At 37.5% G+C, this 18,582-nt stretch overlaps 3 protein-coding genes across 5 annotated transcripts; 1 reads left to right on the top strand and 2 right to left on the bottom strand.

Moving 5' to 3' along the window:
• Positions 1 to 828: 828 nt before the first annotated feature.
• LOC126589503 (protein TIC110, chloroplastic-like) lies at positions 829 to 6,149 on the bottom strand. Its single transcript, XM_050254809.1, has 14 exons — positions 5,416 to 6,149; positions 5,152 to 5,335; positions 4,996 to 5,061; positions 4,800 to 4,898; positions 4,566 to 4,632; positions 4,390 to 4,454; positions 4,211 to 4,305; positions 3,875 to 4,002; positions 3,686 to 3,786; positions 3,356 to 3,572; positions 2,980 to 3,134; positions 2,587 to 2,712; positions 1,512 to 2,483; positions 829 to 1,379 (listed from the first exon to the last, which is right to left on the bottom strand). Exons 1-14 carry the CDS (start codon positions 5,913 to 5,915, stop codon positions 1,137 to 1,139), a joined length of 3,018 nt encoding a protein of 1,005 aa, XP_050110766.1. The 5' UTR covers positions 5,916 to 6,149; the 3' UTR covers positions 829 to 1,136.
• A 1,187-nt stretch (positions 6,150 to 7,336) lies between these two features.
• Positions 7,337 to 10,731, top strand: LOC126589504 (putative tRNA pseudouridine synthase). 2 transcript variants are annotated; one of them, XM_050254810.1, is made up of 8 exons: positions 7,337 to 7,620; positions 7,750 to 7,785; positions 8,213 to 8,325; positions 8,438 to 8,586; positions 8,780 to 8,924; positions 9,046 to 9,513; positions 9,693 to 10,229; positions 10,441 to 10,731. In XM_050254810.1, the coding sequence occupies exons 1-7, from the start codon at positions 7,386 to 7,388 to the stop codon at positions 10,137 to 10,139; spliced, it is 1,593 nt and encodes a 530-aa protein (XP_050110767.1). In that variant the 5' UTR covers positions 7,337 to 7,385; the 3' UTR covers positions 10,140 to 10,229; positions 10,441 to 10,731. The 2 variants fall into 2 exon arrangements, with proteins under 2 accessions (XP_050110767.1, XP_050110768.1); XM_050254811.1 differs by lacking the exon at positions 8,780 to 8,924 and having other exon boundaries at positions 9,090 to 9,513.
• Positions 10,732 to 13,569: 2,838 nt separating this feature from the next.
• LOC126588561 (uncharacterized) lies at positions 13,570 to 15,049 on the bottom strand. Of its 2 annotated transcripts, none has more exons than XM_050253661.1 (4): positions 14,894 to 15,049; positions 14,450 to 14,581; positions 14,151 to 14,327; positions 13,570 to 13,841 (listed from the first exon to the last, which is right to left on the bottom strand). In XM_050253661.1, the coding sequence occupies exons 1-4, from the start codon at positions 14,972 to 14,974 to the stop codon at positions 13,731 to 13,733; spliced, it is 501 nt and encodes a 166-aa protein (XP_050109618.1). In that variant the 5' UTR covers positions 14,975 to 15,049; the 3' UTR covers positions 13,570 to 13,730. The 2 variants fall into 2 exon arrangements, with proteins under 2 accessions (XP_050109618.1, XP_050109619.1); XM_050253662.1 differs by having other exon boundaries at positions 14,453 to 14,581.
• Positions 15,050 to 18,582: the final 3,533 nt, after the last annotated feature.

Genomic DNA, 18,582 nt, shown 5'->3' with positions numbered 1-18,582 from the left:
TGATGCCACTTCCATATTTTCTACCACCTTTGCGTGACCATGGTTGAATAAATGTTTGTGCAATGTCCCCAAACTTTAGAATCTTCCAACACCTTGTAGTATAGGCACAAATTCTTACATTCAACACGGATATGCCGGATTATTTTATCACATAAGATATCTCCGATTACACTCAAGTTGTTCTTCTTCGATGGTTGCAAAGTACGCTTCATAGAAGACTTTTTTACACGAATTTAGTGGCATCTGAAGGATTTTATTCAACGTTTTCGGTTTTCCTTTGAATATGGCTGGTTTATATTTGACAAAACCATAAGATCAGCTAAAGTAAAATCATGACAGGAAAGATTACGAAAGAGATAATATGGACTTAGTGGACCTAAGATAAATTTAATATAATTGTCATCTTCTAGTCACACGATGTTCATGTCTGGTTGGTCAGTATTCGTCTTGCCAATTAGAGTCTTGAAAGCATTGAAGACGCTAATTAACATAGTTTTTCTTTTTTTTTTTGACAAAACTGAGATATTCTTAGCTAACACAATATTCATAGAGGGTGATTCTAACTCAAGGGCAAAAGAACGTGTACACTGCTCTAATCAAATGATCTAAACTAAATAGGTATTTACATAGTGAATAGAATTCCAAACATAAACAAGTACGAAGGTCAAAATTTCTTGGGTGCAAACATCAAACCAAACTACCATCACTTTACGTATTATAACAAGTGAACACTGAAATAACATAACAGCAATAATATTAATATATAAAAGTTTGCAACACCATGTCGTATGATACGGTCACACCAAAAAATTTCTCCAAACCGAAACATTTCTCCAAAATTTGACCTCGCTGCATAGAAGAGCTAAACCATAAATTAAACCGAAAATTCTGTCAATCCAACACTTGTGCATCTTAATGACACAAACAAGCCAATGCAATGTAAAGCAACTATAAAATTCTAAACCAAGAGTGATCTTCCCTAATGTATTTTATTCAAAACATTCTATTCAGTCGAAAATTTTGTTGTATAACAAAATTAAACGATACAATCAAATCTTATTTTCCGGCTATCCAGAATTTTCACAATCCCTAATCACATATTCTTTGTTGTGCCTTCTACTACGACTCAGAGACGATCAGAATACAAACTTTTCCTCCTCCGCACCGATGGTTTGTAATCTATCTCCCATCTCCTGGAGAGTAGCTGCCATGCTATCACTAATGCCCAGGAGATACTGCAGGCGCGATAATTTCTCAGGTGCCGCGCCACTTTTCATGTATATAGCGAAGAGATCGGCCAGCTCCTCTGGAACATCCCATGAAAGTGGCTTGGCAGGCACAGCTTTGTCACAAGCCAGCAAGTCATTAAGAGAGGATACCTGCAAAGCACAACAAATCATCAAACTCTGCCATTCCATCAAATTTACCGGCCTATCTCCATCAATTAACTAAGCAAAATTAGCATGTTGGAGTTACAGGACTAAAATAATAAAGATAAAACTAATCCATACCACTCCTTGACGATTTCTCTGCCTCAGAAGTGACACAGCTTGAATCAATGAGTTTGATAATCTGGTCTGTGCAAGCTCTCGAACAACATTCTTGGCCTTCTCAGCATTAATATTGAGATCTGCTGGGATTTTCTCATAGACTTCTTCCTCATCAAACTCTCCGGTGCCCGATGAGAATATCTCATCCACGGTCTTTTTAAACAGACTTTCTCGCAAGCTCTCAGATATCATGCTGTCTAAATTAACACTTGATTCTTTAAGTTCTCTTATCTGCTTAATATTAAGCCTCCCCTGACCAATAGCCGTTTCAATCGCAGCTGCCATTTTTGTAGTAGTTATATTCTTTATTATCTTTTCCACATACTGAGGAGGCAAGCCAACTTGCTTCTGCAATTCATTAAGTTGCTCTACCCTTGCTTTTGTCAATTGTCCATCGGCTAAAATTACCTCTGCCTGTTGCCTGAAAGCTTGCTCGGCCAGGCTCCTGTGTACTTCCACTATCTCCGTAGTGCTTAAGCCCAATATCGCCCCAAGCTGATTTAGTAGCACATATTCTGAATCATCCTTCTTTGTAGTGATCTGAGCACCAAACGGAATCCTCTTCACTTCCCCAGTTATACAAAACAATAAGTATGTTTTGTATAGGTCAGTCCTCTCTCTTTCTTCCAGGTCATCTTTAAGAGTAATCTCAGTCTGGCCGGGCTTCCCCAACTTTGCAGCAAGCTCCTTGTCAGGTCTAATCTTTCTAAGTGTCTGAATAGATTCCCATTCCTCATCCTCCAGGACCTCTGGCTCTGGCTCCTTTATTGGCTCTTCTGTGGCGGAATCAGATGATTCCCCTTTTATGTCTGCCACCAATTCAGTCACAACCAATGTGTTGAAGGCTATCATCTTTTTAAGTTCTTTTGCAGACTCAGTACGGCTACCAACTGACCGCGCTCGTTTTACATAGTTAATAAAAATCTTTCTTACCTGCATAGATTGAAGTAAACAAAGAAGAGAGCATGTTAAATTTGAATTCACAAACTTTTTACATAAAAATGTAAATAAATAAAGCGATCAAATGGATACTCACTGCCTTGCCAGCAATAGACATGGCAGCCTCTCTAGACAATCGCAGACCGTGAGCTGCCTTTCTCACAGCTTGTTTTACATCAGCGTCGTAACCATCAACACCAGATGCAATTGCATCCTTCACAACCTGGACAGAAACCACCACAAGAATCAGTATAAAGCTTATTCCAAAATAGTAGATTTTTAAACATATTAAAGCATCTCAAAACATAACAAATAGCGGAGCCTCTAATAGGAAACTACATTAAGGAGCAACTCAAACTAAGAAAAAAAAAATTTATGGTACATGTACACATGCAGATGATGGGTCATGAGGAAAACCACCATACTGGTCCATGCTAACCAAATATCGCAGATACCAAACAAAGAACCTTAAAAGAAAATTTGTAGTTACCTTTTCAAACAAACTGCCACAGATATCTGAATGGGCAGCCTCAATAGTCTGCTGAGGAATACAAAGCATGACCCGTAGCCTTAACAATGCAGCAACATCATCATCATTCAGCTCTCCATCAGCAACACACTGCTGAAGCTTTTGTCGGTATATTTCTAGAACAAGAAACACAAGTCAGATTCTGAGAGGGGCAAAATAGACTATTCATTATAACACCAAGGTAGTGTTTGATTATGAATAGTGTTTGATTATGAACCAAGGGAACAGATATTCTTAAATGCACATTAACTGTTTGATTGACAAAATAAAAATGGAATGACTTGGTGAGTGTTTTAGAATAATTTGTACAAATGACGAGCATTACAACTTCCATTACCTTCATGAATCTGGCTGGCTCTTTGTGGATCAAAATGCAACTCCTCACAGATATTTTGAAGGAAGGCTGCTTTGCTGTCCGCTGCTTCTAAATCACCCGATGTAACAGACTGTGAAAGACGTTTACGGTAAACCTTCGAAGTAACATCAAGCACAATGGATTCTGCCTCTCGTTTGCCTAAACCAAATATATTCCTTAACTGATTCAACGCGGAATGCTACACAACCAAAAATTAATCATGAATACGAATAGTATAAACGGCAGCAGCAATGGTAGCAGTTGTTAAAGCAGTTTACAAGCTAAAAAATATGCATGCCAGCCTTTGTTTACCTTACTCTCTTCCAAGCGACCTGTGGATAAAGTATCTGTAACATATGCTCTGAAGAGGAGCTTCAAGTCGTCCATCTTTCTATCAGCATCGTAGTCGCCACCTAAGTCAGATATACAAGTAAGTAGAGCTGGGGTGTCCAAAATTAGTCATTAGAGACGAACAACCAAGAGACCAGTACAGATTCTTACCATGTAAAGAAACTGCCCCAAGCCCAGGTGCAAAGCGAGCTGCATCTGGATGGTTCTTTAGTGAGATGAGCAAATTATTGAGTTCTAGCATTTTATCAAGCTCTTCCACAACTTCTGTGATTCCAGTGCTGAAAAACTAAGTTTATTAGATTCCACTAGTGTTACAGTTTGAAAACCCATTAATGTCATCGAAACTAAAACCTCTTAAAAAACTGAAAACAAAACAACTTCTTTCTACATTCATATTTTGCAGGACCGTAATATCTAGGACTCTTTCGTACACAAATAACATAGCAATAAGCTGCATGCACTTCTGTATGGAAGTAGTGAACATACGCTGATCTGGTTCTGGATTTGAGTATACGAAGTGCTGCTGATATATTTGCCTCAACTAGTTTTCTTGCGTGTTCTTTGAACAAGTCTTCTGCGTGCTGCATCAAACAGAATTATCCACATCAAGAAACAACTACATACAATATAGTGCAGGTCTAGTAAACACATTGCAAAGAAGGTACCTCATCAGAGAGCCGATAAATGCGTTGTGCTTCCTTAAGCTTAACAAGCTGCTCTGCGCCAATATCTGAGAATAAGATAGTTATATTTGTCAGGATTTAGCGCATAAAGGTGTAAGAGCATTACAATCTTACATAAACAAAATGTTGAACTCATCTACTGAATATTTCGCGGTTACCTCTGCCAACAGATTTTAGCTTGGAAGCATATAAACGCTGGGCATTGTCACGGATAGCCAGCTCAACCTGTCAGAAAAAGGGAATTGTGAGTCATGCAGAATTACGATGTCATACGAGTCTGAACCAATTAAGTTCCAACAACCATAGAATAACAAGTAAAATGGCAAGAACACTCCGGGAATAAAACATAAAGCACAACCATTACCAGTCAAAGCATTTACAAATCACGATACCTGGGAATCGGTAACTTTGAAGACACGCTTCCAAGGTAAGAGGAAAGATGAAGCGTCCCCAAACACAAGAGTCGAAACATATATCAGCTTCTGAAATGCCTGCACTGGAGACTCACTAACAATGGTCAAAGCCCTGTACCTCAACTATTTAAAAAGGGTAACAACAATCTCAAAGTTTATAGCACCAAAGGCCTACCCGACGCTGCTCTAGATCACCCTCGCGGTCAGTCTCAAGCCTCTGTCTGAAAATTCGCCTACCAATCTGAAACCCGTAAACCACCAATGCATTTTAAGATGGCCGAAAAAGAAAACTCATTTGCCGTCACAAACAGAGAAGTAAATAAAAACCCACCTCCATATGCATTGAAGCTGCTTCAGGGTCATCGATTCCCAGAGAATTCTTGAAGCTGACGATGGTATCCACTTCATCGCCTTTGAGTTCTTGAGCTCCAGGAGGAAGAACAGAAGTGACAAAACGACAGTACAAACCACAGAGCTCGGCATTAAACGCCTCGTCTTGCTTGCTCACACCATATCTGCAAAAAGCAACAATTTTTAACCGGGACTCACAGTAAATTGCACTACCCAGCTGAAAATTTCGCTACTTGATTCTCACTTTCTCGCAATGCCTTCGATGTCCTCCTTCTTAACAGCTTTCGGGTCGTCCAACCCAGCAACGTAATTGTGCAAGTTGACGGCGGCGACCTCGGGAGCGCAAGAGTTCAAAGCGTAGACTGCTGCCCCACCGGCGGCTCCGAGCACCGCTGCACCACCATACGCTGCGTTTTGGGATTTCCCCAACCGGAGACCCAACCCGTATCCAGCAGCCACAGCTCCGGCAAAAACAATTGCCGAGGTCACTATCCGGAGCGGCGGCGTCAGCTTCTCGACAACGGGCTGTACGCCGGTGAGCTCTCTCTTACCGCCGAAGACATCGGCAGGTGGCGATGAGGCGGCGTCTGTTGATTGTTCCGAGGGGGCGGCAGAGTTCCGGGAAAATGAGACCCTGAAAGGGCGTCGTCGGGATTGTACGGAGGTTGCGGCGGGGAGAGAGATGGGGTTGAGGAAAGGCGAGCGGAGAGAGGAGCGCTGGGAAGTCAGAGTGGAGGGATTCATGGGTCCCACCGCGGCGGGATAAGGAGAGACGACGTCGTTTGGGGAGTTGGGGAGTGTGGAGGGAGTAAAAGGGATTTCGTAGGGTTTGGGATCGGAGGCTTTTATTGGGTTTAACGGAAAAGAAAACTGAGGAGGATTGGAGAAAAGATAACAGGACGAAAAAAGTAGGGAAGATAAAGAGCCGCCAACCCGATGAAGACGACAAAGTGAAACAGTTTGTTGGCTGTTGGCTACCGTGAACTACAACGTTAGCCTATTTGGGCTAAAAGGTACGGAAAATAAAATGAAAATTTTAATCAATCGCTTTTGGTACGTTTCGTTTTAAACGAAAAATTATATTTTTATATTTCTCTTGTACTATTCATTTATATCATTATTTGTTCTTTTTCATTAAAATTAAATTTTTTTGAACTTTTCGTTAGTATTTTTAAATAAAATTTAGGATCAAACTCTTTAATTTTTTAACGTCATTTTAAATTGATCTTAATTTTTTTAAACACATCAAACAAGTATCTCAGTTTATTAAAAATGTCACATTCCCTAAATTCTAATTAATTTTTCAAACATGGATTATGTTCAAAATTCATCAACTGGGTATATCATGAATAATATTAATATTAGTTGCCTCAAAATCTAAATTTAAACATAAATTATATAATATGGGATTGAATGATCAAACGTGTATTGAATTGAATAAAAAATTGACCCAAATTGAAATACATCAGAAGGCAATCTCTTAACAAAGAAAATGGTTAATGATTCCGATAGGTTTTTAAGGAGTTTGTTTATGCTCAAGTGATTTCCTCATTAGATGATTCTTGGCTTGTAAAGCTTCCAATTCTTCTGGTTGACAATGAAGATGGTGGTGTCCGCATCATAATAGTCCATACCATTTCAACAACCTTCATAACACTCTTTTTACTGTTGGAAATTCAACAAAAATAAAATAAATTTAAAATTAATGGCTATTAATGTGGCACAATGAGTACCGTTCGATATTCAGATCAACTGTCCAGATTTTTCAACCAAAACAAATTTAAATAAATAAATTAAATGTCAGAAATTAATAATATTTTTTTATAAAGTCAGAAATTTAAAAAAAAAATTAATTATTTTATAATAAAATTAGTAATATTTTAATAAAATTGACTAGACTATTTTTTTTAAAAGTAGAGATGTATTTAGTCTATTACTGTTCATTGAGATTTATCACTATCCACGTGGATTAAATGGGCTGAATGCTGGGACTTTTTTTTCTAAGGATGGACTTGCTCTAAAAGTTGGAAAATTTAGATACTTAATCCTAAACTTTAATTGAACATTTTAATTGGGCTTAAATTTTGCTATTTGGGCCTAAAAGTTATGAAAAACAAATTTTAATTGGGCCTAAATATTTATTTTCTTTACTTTCTAACCTTCTTTCGTTCACTCCAAGTCTGCAGCTCCCCCTCCCCTTCGGAATCTCCAAAAATGGCCGTCTCCTCACTGCGACACCCCTTCTCCCTCTGCCTCCCAAAGTTCCCATTTCGCACCTTCCATTTTTCAAAGCCAATTTTACCCCTCAGACTCAACCTTGTTTACTGCTGCTCCTCCTCCTCCCTCTGTACACCCGAACAAACATCAACCCGCTCCGGTCACAAATGGCAGCCCGTCCGAAAGAGGAAAGTGGTTCTCCGGGTCGGGTACGTCGGCACAGAGTACCGAGGTCCGTTTCAAATTTCCACCATTTTTATTGATTTTTTTGGTCAGTAAATTTCTGTACTTTTTATTTGGTTTTTGCATTTTATATGCAAAGTTTAATACTTTATAGCTCTCTCATTGTGTTTTCTTTCAGGCTTGCAAATGCAACGAGACGAAAATTCATTATCCAGTAAGTTGTTTCGTCTTTTATCTTTTTATACAAGTGATATTCTACCTTAAACTAATTTAATTTGCGAGAATTTGAACTATCAAAACAACATAATTTATTTAATGTTTATTTATTGTCTTCGATTTTTATATAAGTTAACGTAGACTAGTTGAAATGAGGTGAGCCTTGGTGCAACCGAAAGGTTGCTCTTTTCGAGTTGTGGAAACTGTCTCTTTGCAAAGCAAGGGTAAAACTACGTACAATAAACGCTCACCCGACTCTTGTAAGGGGCGGAGCCTTGTTGGCTTTGTGTAGAATAGTTGAAATCCCTGGCAATGCCATGAACACTTAACCATTGAGTCATGGACATGTGAAATACGTATTTGAATCAGCTTATCATATGCATGGATGGGATGTAGCTAAAAAGAATTAACATTTTGAAATGTAGCTATTGAGAAAGAGTTGGAAACTGCCATATATAACGCGGGCGGTATCCGTGAGAGCAATCTGGGGAACCTTAACAAGATTGCGTGGGCCAGGAGTAGCCGGACTGATAAAGGAGTAATGAATCTGACTTATAACCAATTTCCGTTTGTTTTGGGTAACCTTATTGTTTGCTACTCGATTTGGTTGTCTGGTTTTCATCTTTGTTGCGGTGAAATTGATGTTGTAGGTTCACTCTTTAGCGACGATGATATCATTGAAAATGGAAATCCCAGAGAATGCATGGGTCGGAGACCCTTTTGGCATGGATCTTGTGAATCACATTAACTCTTATCTGCCTCGTAATATCAAAGTTTTCAGCATTTTGCCTGCGCAGAGGTATGAAATGAGTCACAGAGTTTAGTATTTCCAGAGTGGAATCAGGACATCCATCTCCTTGTTAATGTATTGTTCCAGTTTGCAGATATTAATTAATTCTAGATTTTGTTGGTATGTTCCTGGGGACGGCATGCATTTTCTTACTAACAAGTTTATTTTACGGGTGGTTTATTTGATTGCTTGTCCATTTTAGGAGCTTTGATCCTAGAAAGGAGTGTAATCTCCGCATGTATTCATACCTCCTTCCTGCTGAAGTTATTGGAATCAAAAGTCATCTCAACGCAGATGAAATTGATTATCACATCTCAGACTTCAATAATATACTAAAAGCTTTTGAGGTGTGGTGTTTCTGTTTTCATTCATTTCTGTAATACCGGCTACGGTCCTTTGAGCCCCTAAATTAGTTGCTTACTTGAGAAATATTCTTGAATAAAGTTTGTCTGTGAATGCACTCTGCAGGGAGAACATCCTTTTCATAATTATACTATACGATCTAAATACAGGTCGAAGTATCCTGCAAAACAATCACCCAAACATGGAAAAGTGGCGATAGCAGGTCAATCAACCAGAGAGGCAACAGCCTCTGAGTCTGAGTCTGAGTCTGAGGAAAGTGGCGGGGAAGAAAATTTTGATGAAACATATGCATCAGAATCAAATGCTGAGGAACTGAACCAAAATTCTTCGTTTTCTAGCAATAGTGAGGACAGCTTACTCGATGCTTGCAAGAAGCAGGGAGATGTTCTAAAGGTTCAAAGTGCTGGTTCGGTCATCCGTGCAAGATGGTTATTTGAACCTGATGAAAGAGATAGAATTGGTGCTTCTCATTTCAGAAAGATTTTTCAGTGCTCTTGTGGGAAGCTGGAGAAATCGCTTGGACATGATTATGTTGAAGTTTCCATATGGGGAGAGTCTTTCATGTTACATCAAGTAAGTCATTTTGGCGTGACCCTGAAAGTTCTTTGGCACACACACACACACCGTACTCTAATTCGTCGCATCAATATTTCAGATTTCACCCCAATAACTAAGATATTTTCTTGTTGCCATTTGTCTGCTTCTTACTGGGAGAGTTAGTTCAGTAACAATAATCTTTGTATGCTCACCAGATCCGCAAAATGGTTGGAACTGCTGTGGCTATAAAGCGCGAGTTACTCCCTAGAGATATTTTGACATTGTCACTGGCCAAGTTTTCCCGGATTGTCCTACCACTTGCCCCATCTGAAGTTTTGTTTTTAAGAGGGAACAGGTTTTCAATTAGAGTAAAAAATGTAACAAGGCCTGAAATGACGACAATGGTTGAATCAGAAGAAATAAATAAGGCGGTTGACGAGTTCCTCATATCTGTTATGTTGCCTCAAGTTACAAAGTTCTTAGATCCTTCAGGATATCCTTGGAATGAATGGGTTGAGAATTTGGATAGAAACACTGGCATTCCAGATGCAGAATTGGATGAAGTCAGGAACGCTTGGAAAGTGTGGAAGGAAAAGTTTGATGGTTTTGCATCAGTCCGAAACCAAAGAGACAAGGTAGATGCCGAAGATTGCACTGGATAAGGTTTCTCATGGTTTATTGGGATCTAACCGGAACACCCTTTTATGTTCCTTTGGAAATACACCGAGATCATACAAACTCCAATGCGGGAGGTGAGACAGCTTTCTGTAGTTTATATTAACAAATCAATATGATACTAATGCATGCATACCTGGTTTATTGAATGCTCATCGTACTTCGATCATAACATACTTTCACGGTCTTGAATGTCTTTGAAAGCATAACATGGCGAGCTCTCTTCCTTCTACAATAGGGCAAATTTCATAAAGCTAATATTTACAAGGACTCTGGTGTTGTATGCAGGTGCGACGGACTGTGGAGTTCATCAAAATCAGCCGTGGTTTATTCACTGCCGGTGCTGACTCAGCAACCCGACGTTATTTCCATGACAAGAAATAAGGGAAACAGCCTGTATTTCCTGTGCTCTGATACATGTTATTGAATTGTTAAGCACTCTCATTGTTTACTGAACCGGTTCGATCATTTTTTTACTACATAGGGTATTTCATTTGTAATTTGTTGAGCAGAAAACTTTGATGTTATTCTTTCAGAGCTTAACAAAATATGAGTTATGCAAACGTAGTTTACAGCCGACCCCGCGGGATAAGATTGTGTTGTTGTATGATTTTGTATCGTCCAATGGTTCTTTACCGATATTTTCTTTTTCAAGTTTGCAATGCTTTTACCTCGACTTCACTAACATTATTGCTGTCAAAATTATGAGGCGTTTTTTTCCCTCAAAAGCGTGGTTTTTGTTAAGTGCCATTTTCTCTAAAAAGGGTATGTGTTATTGTTCAGTGTCATTTTAGGACGGAAAGGTGAATGGAAGTGGACATAGGTGTCAAACCACAACACTTTGAAGTTTGAATGGTTATTTGTAATTTTCTTTTAGTTTAGGTGGTAATTGCACATATTTAAAAACTCAAGGTGTCATTCGGTGAATGCCTTTTTAGAGTGAATCTTCAGTGAGTCTTTCTGACTAGGATAAATCTTATATTGAGTAGGGTGTACATTGAGTAGGACTATATGGATCAGTTGGATGTATGGGCAGATCCAGTCTTGGACCCAGGTGGTCCCAGGACCATCCGAACATCCGAAGAAGCACCTGTGAGGACTTATGAGGACCACCCAACGGCCTGGGCATGTGTTGAAGGAGAGAATACCAAAATAGCTGTGTAGATGTTCTACAACAGAAGCTTTGAACCAAGAAGAAATATCTAATTTCAAGCAAAGTGAAACACAGAGAAGACCGTCATGGCTCTGTTGTTCTTGGACCTTGGTTACAAAGAAGAAACACTCTCTCCATTGCTCATGTGACCAATTCCCATTTTTCATTTTCTTTTTTCTTTTAATTGTTTTCCAATCAAGTTATGCCACCCTAACATTTTAATTAATTAGCAAAGGGATGGTGTATTCCTCAACCAATATTTTTATGCCGTATGTTAACACCGTTATTTTAATTTTAATTTTCTATAAATTCATAAGACCTCTGAAAGGTATTCCATAAAATACTATGGACTCGTAGTCAATTGAACTTTCATCTCATATCATCAAATTTACTAAAATACTAAAGCAAAAATTCTGATATTTTGTATCTTATAGTTGAATAATAAACTTAATTAAATAATAAGCCCCAAATTTTCAATACAAGTATAGTTTTTTTGGAAGCTTAAATAGGCACTTACTTGTATGATACATATAGTTAGTTTACTTAAATATGCTTAGTCCTTCTAGGCCATTGTCTAGACCCGCCGCCGGATTAGCGTCTAATGTCCCTTGATTAGGATCATCCAATGTTAGAATCTTATCTGCCATTGGTTTGGATGGGATCAAAATATAAAAATTTCTCATACTTTTGTGAGACGTGGTACTCAAAAAGAGACTTACCCTATAGGTGAGGTGGTTGGCAACTGGACACAAACTGGGAGAATTTCTAATGACTGCTCATGTGTTTTTTTTTTTTATTGGAGTTTCTTGCAAATTCTTGGTGGGATTAATGCAAAGCGTGGTTTTCATTCTTTCTGGTTCATGTCCATTAGCTAGATCGTGAGTAAGGACTTGTTACCATTTGAAGCCGTTACTATCGAAAGGGACACACGTTCTTATGATCATCCACTTATTATGGATTTCCAATTCATTAATGTATATGTAATTATATGTAGAGTAAATTACATAGAAACCCCTTAAGTTTGAGGTCTATTACAACCTCATATAACATCTTTAAAACATTTCACTTTTATACCTCACGTACTATTTTATTTCAAAATAACACCTCTGTTAGATTTTCCATCCAATGGTCTGTTAAATGCTGACGTGACTACCACATTTGTGCTGATGTGGCTGCCACGTGGCAAAAATAATAATTTTTTATACATTAACAATATTATAATATTAACCCTATTATTATAAATAAATAAAACCCACAAAAACCCGAACTCATATCCCCTTCCCTTTCCCCACATCCCACCCCCTCATCTCTCTGCAACTCAACTTACATTTACAAAATCTCTTCCCCCCACCCCTACACACGACCTACTACCCTCTCCCCCCCCACCTGCCTTCCCGCGACGACCCACCTGCCTTCTCCACCCAGGAGCACGATGGTGCTCGGCGACTGGGTCAATTTCATCATGGGAGCCCTCCTCCCTCTCTCTCTCTCTCTACTTTCTCTCTCTATCAAATGTGCATATGTTTGAATTGGGTTTATGAATTGTATGTGAAATTGATCGAATTTATGGTTTTTTTGGTAAATTAGGGGTTTGAAAATTGTCTCTATAGGTGGTAAAAGTGCAATACTGACATCTTTATGTGTAGGTGAAGAGGAGAAAGGGCTTGGGGAAGGTGAGGTGGGGTGGGGGGCTTGTGGGGTAGGTGGGGGTGGGTGGGATGGGGGGTGTGGTGGGGATGGATGGAGGGGTGGAGGGAACGGACGGACGGGAAGGAAGAGATGGGTGAGGGGGTGGGGGTGGGATGTAAGGTTGTGGGGAAAGGGATCTAGGTTCGGTTTTTTGTGGGTTTTTATTTTATTTTTTTTAATAATAGGGTTAATATTATAATATTATTAATGTATAAAAAATTATTATTATTGCCACGTGGCAGCCACATCAGCACAAATGTGATAGCCACATCAGCATTTAACAGACCATTAGATGGAAAATCTAACGGATGTGTTATTTGAAATAAAATAGTACATGAGGTATGAAAGTGAAATGTTTTAAAGATGTTGTATGATGTTGTAATAGACCTCAAATTTGAGGGATGTCTATGTAATTTACCCTTATATGTATCTATACGACCAGAAAAGGGGAAAATCTATAATGAAATTACACGAATAAAAATGATCATTAAAGCACCATAGGTCATTATACAAGTGGAGAGACTTGAAGAAAAAAAATTTCCCTCCACTTATATAATAACATATAGCGCCCCGTGTTCTGGGCATTGAAAATCTCTCCATAGTTTATTTGGTAAGAAAAAGAAAAAGGTAAATACAAATTCTCATTAGTTTTATGGCTTGAGCAAATCCATAACCTATATATGCTTGCCATAAAACTTGCATTATTCTTGTAATTAACTTGATTAGGATGAAAGAGTTAATCCTTGCATTGTTCTTGTTGTTGGTTAACTTCACTCCAGTTTTGAATGGCTTGCAACATCGCTTCTTTCACTACCTCAACATCTTTCTGGTCAGCACTTGGATTATCCTACAACATCAAATTCAAGAGAATAAATCTTCAAACATGTTCAAATTAGGAAAATCATACGCTTCAAAAGAGAGGCAATTTTTCCAACGTATTCGAGTCAGTCAAGGAGGAGAAAAGGGAAAAGATCTTATATATATATATATGCTCATGTAGAGTAATAAATTCCCTATAAAAAATTGTATTTTATGTTCCATCATTTGTTTAAGTACGTGTGAGCCTTAATTATATGATGCATGTGATCAGAATATTTGTGTAAATATATGAATACGAATAAAACGAGACCGATTCATCAGTTTTTATTATTCTTACATTGACTGTTCCAACAGCTTCTAGAAGAAAATTGTTGGAACAAGAAGCCCTAGCTTGATGCACATTAAGGCCTAGCTCTCCAAAAGCTTCCAATATGAAAACAAGTAACCCACTGCATCTTTTTTCAGTGAACATCTTAATCTGAAAGCCTCTCTCCCCAGCTTCGACTTTGAGTTGCTGATGATACATATGATGAAAAGAAAGAATTAAACCCCAATTAGAAAAATTCTTAAATAAAAATTAATGAATTAATCCCTTGGCAATAAACTAAATAAGGATGGTATAGGGAACTTAGATACTACCACAGGGAAGGAGTTTAGGGAAGTTGAGGTTTCCGCTGAGGCAATCATCTGTTGATTCATTTCCTCCACTTTTCGCTTTAAGTTTTGTATGTACTTTGATGCATCCAATATAATTGAGGTTTTACTGTGCTGCTCACATACACACAAAACACATGGATAGTCATGAATCGTGAGTACTGTATATACATATATGTGTGTGTGTATACATATCTGTGTATGTGTGCTGTAAGTATTAAGATTAGAATTTAAAAGAGAAATGAATTGTAGAAATTTTCAATTAGCCTTAGTTTGAAATCAGAGAAAAGCTCGGGATTCTTGGTTTCAAGAAAAACGAAGAAGATCATTATGATGATAAGTCAATCGGGTATTATATAAGTAGAGAAATTAAATGAATATATACATACATACATACGTATATATATGAATACACATGAGTAGTACCGCATGGGACTTAGAGATGGAGCGAAGGGTTAGCAGTTTCTTGGATACTGGCGCTCTCTTCATCTGCACCTTGGAGATCATGGCCTCTCTCTCTCTCTCTCTCTCTCTCGCTCTCTCTCGCTCTCTCTCTCTCTCTTCTTGCTGATGAATATATATGTACTTATAAAGTATAAGTTGTGGGGGGAAAAAAGAGAGAAGAAGTAACTAGTGATTATTACTATCAACCTCAACTCACTTTTACTAAATAAAATAAAATCTTCATAATATTTAATTGTTGAACATGTGAGAAAGATGTATTATGTAATTGCTCCAACATCATATATAATCTTAGGATGTTGTTGGCATTTAAAAAAAAAAGACCTATTGCGCTTCTCATTAGTGAAAAGATAATATTGAAGGAGTTTATGATGACTATTTCAAATTCTCTTAAAGGCGTGATTCATTGTGAAAACCTCACTTATAATTAAAGTGTCTTTAATTTGATCTCATATATTGACATGATTTATTGTTTTAAGTATGGAATCATCACTTACAGTTTAGTTTCTAGTATTGAATTAGTTTATCGCTTAGATGTTAGGACATAAGCACATTTTGGGCCACATAATTTGATTCTTCAAACCTAAAATCAAAAGTTTTGTATGACCATTCTATACAATAGCGGAGCAAATATGGGATCATTGGTTGCCCATGACTCCTACAGCTTTAAAATCCCCATGTATATTTGGCTGTGTATTTGTATTTGATCCTTATAAATAATTATAGCAAACAAAATCATAACTTCCTCCGCCTCCTAATTTTGTTTTCTTTTATCATCTCTCTTCCTTTTCTCTCTATTTTTGTGCTATGCTCTATCTATTGTGTGAATCAAGTACTTGATGAAATGCTTCAGTTGACAATCCTTAATAGTCTTCAACTTTGCTCGACGGTTTCCTACAATTGCCCTCGACTAGTCTCTAAAGATCATAGTAGTTGTCGACGTAGTTGGTGTAAGCTTTTGACAATTGTTGGCATAAATGGTTCATTGAATTTTTTTTTTGTCGAAATGTTCCAAGACCTTTCCGGTTTTGTGTATCAACAACCCCATTATTTGAAAATCCTAACTCTGCCACTGATTTTATATCTTAAATAATCAAACCTGCCAATCGGATAGAAATGAATTTTTGTCAATGTGTATTGTCTTTACGTTTTGAACTGGGAATTTTTATATTGTTTCATTATTGAAGTGTTCACATTACAAATGTTACAAATATCACGATATAGTGATATTCTTTCTTACTTGTAAGCGAAAAATCTTAGATTCGATTCTTATAAATAGTAAATTGGATCAAACACTTATGTTGGAGAACATTTCACCGCATGGTAACCTGAATAACAATCTCATTCCCTTTACGTAGTAATAATGTAACTAATATATATTAAGATTTATATAAAGATGTATAGACTCCAGCATATTTTTCTTTCATTCGCACATAAACATCATGGATGTGGAAAACTTGAAATGTGGTTGCGTGGAATGAGAAATAATAATTATAGAGAAGCATTGAGAAGCCAGCTGGGAATGGAGGGCGTGGGGACATTTTGGAAAATAATTTATGGAATTTATGAAGCAGACATTTTGCATGGGATAACAGTACTGTCTAGTCGTGACTCAATCAGCAAGCGAGGGTGGTGGAAAAAAGGATTCATATAGTACGAATATACTGTTAATGTGACATTTTATGTTAATAAAATAAAAATATGTGTAAATTTTTGTCTATATTTTCTTATTTGGGAACTATTATTGAAATTCCAAAAATCTCATTATACACTCCTCACGAGTGTATTTTTCTTTTCAAATATAGAAAGTTTGGAGTGTAGAATGAGATTTTTGAAATGCCAATAACAATTCCCTCTTATTTTATTTATACTAAAAGTTACGTGATGGTGTACTAATCCCATTTATCTTGTTATATATCGGGTGATGGTGGGTGGGGTTAACGTGAGAAGAAAGAATCTACTCGTGATTGGGACACCATCGAAACTTGCAAAGGAAGCGTCAAACCATGTTCAGTTTTTGTGTTCTGAATGCCTCCAAACCTTCCTCACGGGAAGGGATTATACAGTTATATATACTCTCTCTCTCTCCCCCCACAACTGCACAACTCTATTTGGCATTTGTTTCTTTATTTGATTCCTTTTAAAATCGCCATTTGATTGCAATGCATGCCTATCATACCAAACAGCAAACCCTTTTCCAAGTGTGTCGTATTTTATGTAGCCTTTTTATTGTTTCTCCTCCTGTTTTCGGCACCTTCAATTTCTTTAATTTCTCTAGAATTTTTTATAAAAATTCATGTTTGTTTTTAGGGTTTAAGATTGCTCTCCTGTTAATTGAAGACTGGATTTTTATAAATACATCTCTGTACGTGAAGCTTTCTTTGGAGTGCCAAGAAATAAGATTTGGCACGATGCAGGTAGTCTTTTAGTGATGTGGCCTTCTTATAGTATTATTTGGTTAATGTTATGTATTCTTGGTTTCTTGGTCTTCATCGTTACCGTAACTGCGATGGAATTCTTAAGCAGCACCCATGCATGCATATAATGCATACAACACGAGCTCAAATGTTGCGACCAAATCTGATGTAAATTACCAACTAGCTATTATTATTTGAAATACAGTATACATACAATATTTTACTTAAACGTGAGCAAACTCACTCTTTTATTCTTCCCTCTGGTGGTTCTGGTTAGCCTGCAGGGAATTTAGTGGGTAGCTCATGTGTTAGTTGGAGTGCTACTTGCTCCGAAAGGTTGTCTGCATTCAGCATACATAAGCAGTCAACCATCTGTTCACATGAGTTTCCCAACTTAATTATTACAACCAAACATTATATACCCCATCCACAGTTGCCCCTTCCTCTTGTCCTTTTTGAATGCGTCCTTAACGTACTGCTTTTATTTCAGTGCTTTTCATCGTTCATATATGTAAATAGGAAGAAATTTTTCAGTGTGCCAGGAATACTCCCGGTACACTAAGGGCTGATTTGGTATTGCTGTGCTTTGAAAAAAAACTGTTGTGAGAATAAGCGGCTGTGAAATGAATCAGCAGAGTGTTTGGTAAACTTTTTTGTAAAAGTGCTTTTGGAAAAAAAAGCAGTCTGATAGTGGGTATTTTCATTAAAGGAGCACTGTAGCTCTGTGTGCTTTGAAAAAAAACCAGTTTTCCAAAGTTGCAAATAGCAGCTTCAGCTTTTTCCTTTGATTTCAGCTTATTCTCACAGCAGCTTCCAAAATAAGCCTTTTTTTTCAGTTTACCAAACACCTAAAATCCTCACAACTTTTTTTCATGGGTGCTTTTTTTTTAAGCACCTCACTCCCAAACCACCCCTAAGTGTTATAATATAAATGATAGGAGATTTTTTTTTTCAAGTATCTAACCATTTGTATTATAACACTTGTTGTACCGGACCGTATTTCCTACACACTGAACAATCTCTCGTAAACTGGGCTTCTATCAACCGTCAATCTCTGTATCAGTGTCCCAACTTAATCATTACAACCAAACATTGTGCCTAAAACTATTATTCTCATTTAATTCACTTACATTCTCACATGGGAATGCAAGTATTATCCTATTAATATTGCCTCAGAAGCAGATATAAGTTTCATTAATAGTGTTACCATATGGTGCATGTGTCTCCATTAATTTG

The sequence above is a fragment of the Malus sylvestris genome, chromosome 11 (assembly GCF_916048215.2).
Source record: "Malus sylvestris chromosome 11, drMalSylv7.2, whole genome shotgun sequence".
NCBI lineage: Eukaryota > Viridiplantae > Streptophyta > Magnoliopsida > Rosales > Rosaceae > Malus > Malus sylvestris.
This window is presented reverse-complemented; position numbering and strand designations above follow the sequence as displayed.

Excerpts from the sequence above, each read along its gene's own strand:
- LOC126589503 (XM_050254809.1), bottom strand. The coding sequence starts at position 5,915 with ATGAATCCCTCCACTCTGACTTCCCAGCGCTCCTCTCTCCGCTCGCCT. Across the intron at positions 2,484-2,586 it reads TGTCTATTGCTGGCAAGGCA|GTAAGAAAGATTTTTATTAA; the intron begins GTGAGTATCCAT and ends CAATCTATGCAG. Across the intron at positions 1,380-1,511 it reads AGAGAAATCGTCAAGGAGTG|GTATCCTCTCTTAATGACTT; the intron begins GTATGGATTAGT and ends TGTGCTTTGCAG.
- LOC126588561 (XM_050253661.1), bottom strand. The coding sequence starts at position 14,974 with ATGATCTCCAAGGTGCAGATGAAGAGAGCGCCAGTATCCAAGAAACTG. Across the intron at positions 14,582-14,893 it reads CCATCTCTAAGTCCCATGCG|CACAGTAAAACCTCAATTAT; the intron begins GTACTACTCATG and ends GTATGTGAGCAG. Across the intron at positions 13,842-14,150 it reads AAGCTGTTGGAACAGTCAAT|GATAATCCAAGTGCTGACCA; the intron begins GTAAGAATAATA and ends TTGATGTTGTAG.
- LOC126589504 (XM_050254810.1), top strand. The coding sequence starts at position 7,386 with ATGGCCGTCTCCTCACTGCGACACCCCTTCTCCCTCTGCCTCCCAAAG. Across the intron at positions 7,621-7,749 it reads CGTCGGCACAGAGTACCGAG|GCTTGCAAATGCAACGAGAC; the intron begins GTCCGTTTCAAA and ends GTTTTCTTTCAG. Across the intron at positions 8,587-8,779 it reads AGCATTTTGCCTGCGCAGAG|GAGCTTTGATCCTAGAAAGG; the intron begins GTATGAAATGAG and ends TGTCCATTTTAG.